At 40.0% G+C, this 5,156-nt stretch overlaps 1 protein-coding gene across 1 annotated transcript; it reads right to left on the minus strand.

Annotated features, from left to right (window-relative positions):
• Window positions 1-359: 359 nt before the first annotated feature.
• On the minus strand, window positions 360-1,229 carry LOC120287289 (uncharacterized protein At4g02000-like). The gene has a single exon (XM_039300037.1). The coding sequence runs from the start codon at window positions 1,227-1,229 to the stop codon at window positions 360-362; it is 870 nt and encodes a 289-aa protein (XP_039155971.1).
• Window positions 1,230-5,156: the final 3,927 nt, after the last annotated feature.

Consider the following 5,156-nt stretch of genomic DNA (forward strand, 5'->3'; position numbering starts at 1 on the left):
GGTGGCTTATTAGGGCTAGCCACCAAAGCCCATTCATGCGCTCCCTTATCTACTTGGATAGGTGTTTCGAGAAGCAGAGTCTCGTCGATTGTATTTGCATCCATCCCCTGTAAATTATAACTCTTCGCCCTCTTCATTTTCTTGGTCGTTGGAGGAATATGGCCCTTCTTGCTCTTTTTGTATGTTGTTCTTTGCTGTCCAACACTCAAGCTTCGTCCATGATGAGTCCGAGAGAAGGAGTAGAGGGCCCGTGTCTCTTTTGCCTTTCACGACCTTGGGCTCACTAGCTATACCTTTCCCTTTTAACTTTAGTAATTCAAGATTGATCTTCCAAGGGATAGTTCAATTGCTGTTCATAATTATCGGTCGACTGGTCGGGATCTTCTTAGTGCTAGCGGTGGAGTTTCCTCAACTATTTCCTGCTCCTCATTTGGTATCTCATCCGTAATACATTTTCCGAAAGGGCTATTTTCCTTTGCTTCCGCTTTCGGCCAAAATCCGAAGTTTCCAGCTACTTCCTCCCCCGGCTTTGGTTCCTCATAAGGGATTTCCTCACAGGTTGTGGCATAATGACCTATTCGGCCACATGAATAGCAATAGTAAGGAAGCCTCTCGTACTTAAAGTCCACCCATATTTGATCATCATCAAAATTCACCAATGCTCCTGGCCATAGGGGGCGTGATAGGTCTAGCATTACTCGCGCTCTGCCCACTTTACACGGACTGCCATCTTTGCCATCTATCTTCAATTCCACCACCTTGCCTATCTTCCCGACCACCTCCAGCATTGTCTTTTCAGTGATTCGAATTATCGGAATTCCCAACACTTGCACCCAAAATGCACAATGAGTAAAGACATGCTTGTGGATAGGTACCTTTGGTTGTAATTTCTGTAGAATAAGCAGGTTCCCCGAGAAACACCAAGGGCTGGCATCCAAGACTCTTTTCAAATCAGCTTCCTCTCTAAAAGTGAACGAAAATAGGCCCGACTGCACTACCTCACACACTACATTTTCAGTTTTCCAAGCCTTCTTCATTGTGGATAAAAAAGCCGGAAAGTTTACATTAGGCCTGGAGAATAGTTTCCCTAGCAATGTGAGATTACAAGCCTTCCATTTGTCCTCAGGAATTTCTTCAAACACGTTGGCTACGAAATCCTCTGACCACATTTGCCCCATTCGTTTACATAGTGCAGCCAACCTACGCTCTTTAAGCGATTCATTCTCCATTGCAACCTCTTTACTTTTTACAGTGCAAATTCAGGACATCCTTCAAGACTTACCCGGAGCAGGAAAGACGTCAAAACTTACATATACCGAGTGGTGGAGCCGAGAAAACGTGGATGAAGGGAGCTCGAATACCGCTGCTATCTCTGTTTCACACACCGTTCTTTGCCCAGAAAATCCATAAATTCCAGTCTCCATCCATGCTCGTAAGGGGCTGTTGTAATGAGTGATAACGAGATAATGACAAGTGAGGAGAGATTACTTTGTGACGATAGGTTCATCCATTTTTTTTGTCGGTGCGCGGGTTGAGGAATTTTTTGTCATCTTGTGTTTCGGGATTCATTGATTTTGGGAAATTTAGGGCTTGGGGATTTAGGGCTGTGGACACACTATCACCATGGATAGAGATGGAGCTCTTCCGAGAGAGAGAGAGAGACTCTTACGGAGAAGAGGGTTTACTGGTTATTGAATAAGGGATAGAACGACCGGACATTAAAGCTCCGACAAGTATTTCAATGATGACATGATTTAACAAGCTATTAAAATGTCGATGTAACTCTACTTTTAAATGTAAGTTCCATCATTATCCTCACATAAGCGAACAATTTCGCATCCAGACATCGTCAAAAGGCACATATGAGGAGTTAAATTGATGTCGGTATCCCGATACATGTATGTAAGTACCACTTTTAACTCGTTACGTCAAATGTCTTACTGATGGCATGATCTTTGATTGCATAACAATCTCTCTCGACACGAAGGTCATGCAACCTATACATGCCATGCAATAACGGACCAAGTATTCAATCTTAGGGAGGTCTTACGAAACTGGCAATGTAATTCGACTTTAGAAACATGGGGTATGGGGAAAACATGGGCCCTGGGCCAATCCACATTGGTCTTGGTCTGTCTGAACATCGAACAAACCGAATTAAGCTCTTCTAAAGATATGGGCCAAACATAAATCCCCACCAATCTTAGATAGTGAACAAGATTATAGAATACTCGACATATATAGTTAAATTCATATATCCGTACTTTTATGGTGATCTCTTTCATGTTTGATGATAAATTGATCACATGGACTCGGATTCAACAACGTTCTTCATCTTCAAGATCTTTGAGTGTTTCAATAATCATGACGTTTGCACTGTATCAAGTGAACCTAAAAAGCGCTTGCGCCGCTATAAATTTTATGAGAACTAAGTTAGAGAAGAAGATCAGTGAATGTCAATAAATCAACAAACTAAGGTATCATTATTTTGAAGTACGTTTCCTTTGTAAATGGTGTACCCACTAAACTTTCTATTCCTGCCTTCTAGTCAAGTACACTTCTCGTATCGTAGCAAGGTTTCACTAACTGAAAAAAAGAAAAGAAAAAATCGTAGCAAGATATCGGATGTCTGAAATAAAACGTGAGAGATGCACAACACACAAAAGAAAGTACAATTGGATTCACGAAATTGGTGTTATGAATCGATGCTAGAAGTCTAAGATAAAGTCTTTACTGGCGGAATCGGCTTTTCAATGCATAAACAAGCCGTGGTCCTATTAAAAATGATGGTGCGATTTTTATATTCTTTTCAAAGATGATTTGTAATCCAATATCGTAAGGCAATAGGTAATATGGATATCTCAGGCCTAAAATTCCTAATTCACCAAGCCAAATGGCCACAGTTTTTGGGTCATTGTCGTTCCCATCATATGTTCTGTACTAACATAGATCGGCCTTAGATGAGCCATGGCTCATTGGTCAATGTAGGCCTAAGAAGGATAAGATAATGAATTGTGGGGCACGGCAACGTCCAATTATTGTCTCGAAATTACGTAGCTTGAAGGCGAAACATAATTAAATTCAAATATGTAGTGCGTGATCATGTAGCCTTCGTCACGCAAGATTTGGTGCCACATTGCGTAAATTCGAAATTGAAAATGTCATGACCCACTCAACATGCTGAGCTCATCCAATTGGTTGCTTTTAATATAATACTTGTCAAATCCGTGGCATGCGCGCCCCCATCATCATATTTTCCTTCATTTCCATGCGTCGACCTTCTCCAAGCTTCCCAAAACAAGAGAGGAAAAAGCTTTCAACTCCTGCCCAAACATGGCGTGAACGATGAGCTCGTTCTGTCGTCGCAAGGAGCGTGAATGTACGTGCTTCAATGATGCAATTAGCATATTCGATTTGAGTCACAACTAAACATATCACGTATTTGCCGGCGTTTGAGATTGACTAGCCGTTGCCTCAAAAAGTCAAGAATCTTTATACATTACGTATTGAATGAGAATGGCACTAACTGATTGGAGGTTTCGAGTTTGTGGATTCGTGGAAGAGATGATATCCTTTTACCGGCTATCATTCTCAAAAGTAGTTCTCATCACAAGGCGGACGACCTAAGGAGAAAAATCGGTAGGCATGGGTAAGTAATTTCCCTTTATAAGGGTCTGTCCGCTTCGTTCTCTCATTCAAATTTTACATAGAAATAGAATACACCTTTTCGATTGGAGATGGGTATGGACAATTTTCTCTAGATTTATAATTAGTTCACATGCGCACTTTACGTGTGTTCACAAATACTTTTGAAGTAATGTCATAAATGTTATTTGTTAAATTTATAGCCTTATAACTCTAAGAGTAATATAAGAACGGTTGAATATTGTGAGGACAGAAAGTTACCACATAACTCAAGTATCTACAGAGCTATAAGTTTGGCATTTATCTGACATCATTATTGTGATAAAAATGTTAGTCACAAAAATGCAATCCCATGATCTCTATGATTAGAATAAGAACACATGTTATCAAATAAAAAGAATAACGCGTCTATTTTGAAGTTTATCATTCTTGATGTGGAAAAGCGATGATTCAAAACATAAGTGCTTCTCATTTATTATCCTTTATATCACTAGCTTAATGAAACAACTCCTCACCCTTAGCGCTTAGTAAACACTATTTATGTGAAAATATTTGTGTATGTTAAGATTAGAGAAAAAACTTAAGTATTATTTATAAAATTTTCAATTAAACCCTCTCATTATGGGTCGAGCTCAACTCGGCCCACATTAACTAGTCTCATATTAAATTAATTAAGAAACTTTATATCTCACATTATTAGACTAATCCCGTAAATTGATTATTGTAACTGACATTAATTTTTTTTTTTTTACATAAAAGTATAATAAATAATGTTGACATTTTAAAACAAAGTAAAACAAAACGATACGTCCACTATAACAAAATAGGATTAATAAACAGGTGGCAGCTTGCCTAGGCTCAAAAAAGCTAGGCTCAAAAGATAGGTGCGTGGACTTAAGCAATACACTTATGTTAGGAAAGCTCCGTCCGCCCGACTTTGGCCCGGCCTACACATTTCAATGTAATATGCATGCTGATATCCATGTTCCATTCCCTCGGACCAGTTGTTTTTTATTTTTATTTTTTTTGTCAAACTACGGACCTGTTCAAAGATGGGTCTGTTAGGCCTGCCAGTTGATGTGGAACATGCCTTGTCTTGCACTTTCGAAGGTGATGGAATGGCCGAAAGACAGGGAGTTCCAGGAGTACCTTTAAGCTATGATGGAATAATTCTTCAAGAAAAGATGCTCTAGAATGGACAATTGGGCTCCGGCCCCGTTTTTCCTGTACCAGAAAAACCTAAAGTAGAAAGAGCAAAAAAAAAGAGGAAGGACAGGGGCGGTACCACGGCCGGCAAAAGGTACATCCGGGTTCGTGCATCCACTCACGGGCGAAGCTGGAACCACAAAAGAATTCATACCTGATGACAATAATAAAAAGGGCAGACAGGAATTTGTCTGAACTGAACAGGGTCAAGATTTCCCATTCTCTCTCTACAGATTCTGGTGGTGGTGGGGACCTTATTTTAGGCTGTCTAGCTCAAACATACGCATCTGTCTCTCTCTCTCTCT

The sequence above is a fragment of the Eucalyptus grandis genome, chromosome 8, assembly GCF_016545825.1.
Source record: "Eucalyptus grandis isolate ANBG69807.140 chromosome 8, ASM1654582v1, whole genome shotgun sequence".
Classification (NCBI taxonomy): Eukaryota; Viridiplantae; Streptophyta; class Magnoliopsida; order Myrtales; family Myrtaceae; genus Eucalyptus; species Eucalyptus grandis.

Coding starts and splice junctions, on each gene's coding strand:
- LOC120287289 (XM_039300037.1), bottom strand. CDS start 1,229: ATGGAGAATGAATCGCTTAAAGAGCGTAGGTTGGCTGCACTATGTAAA.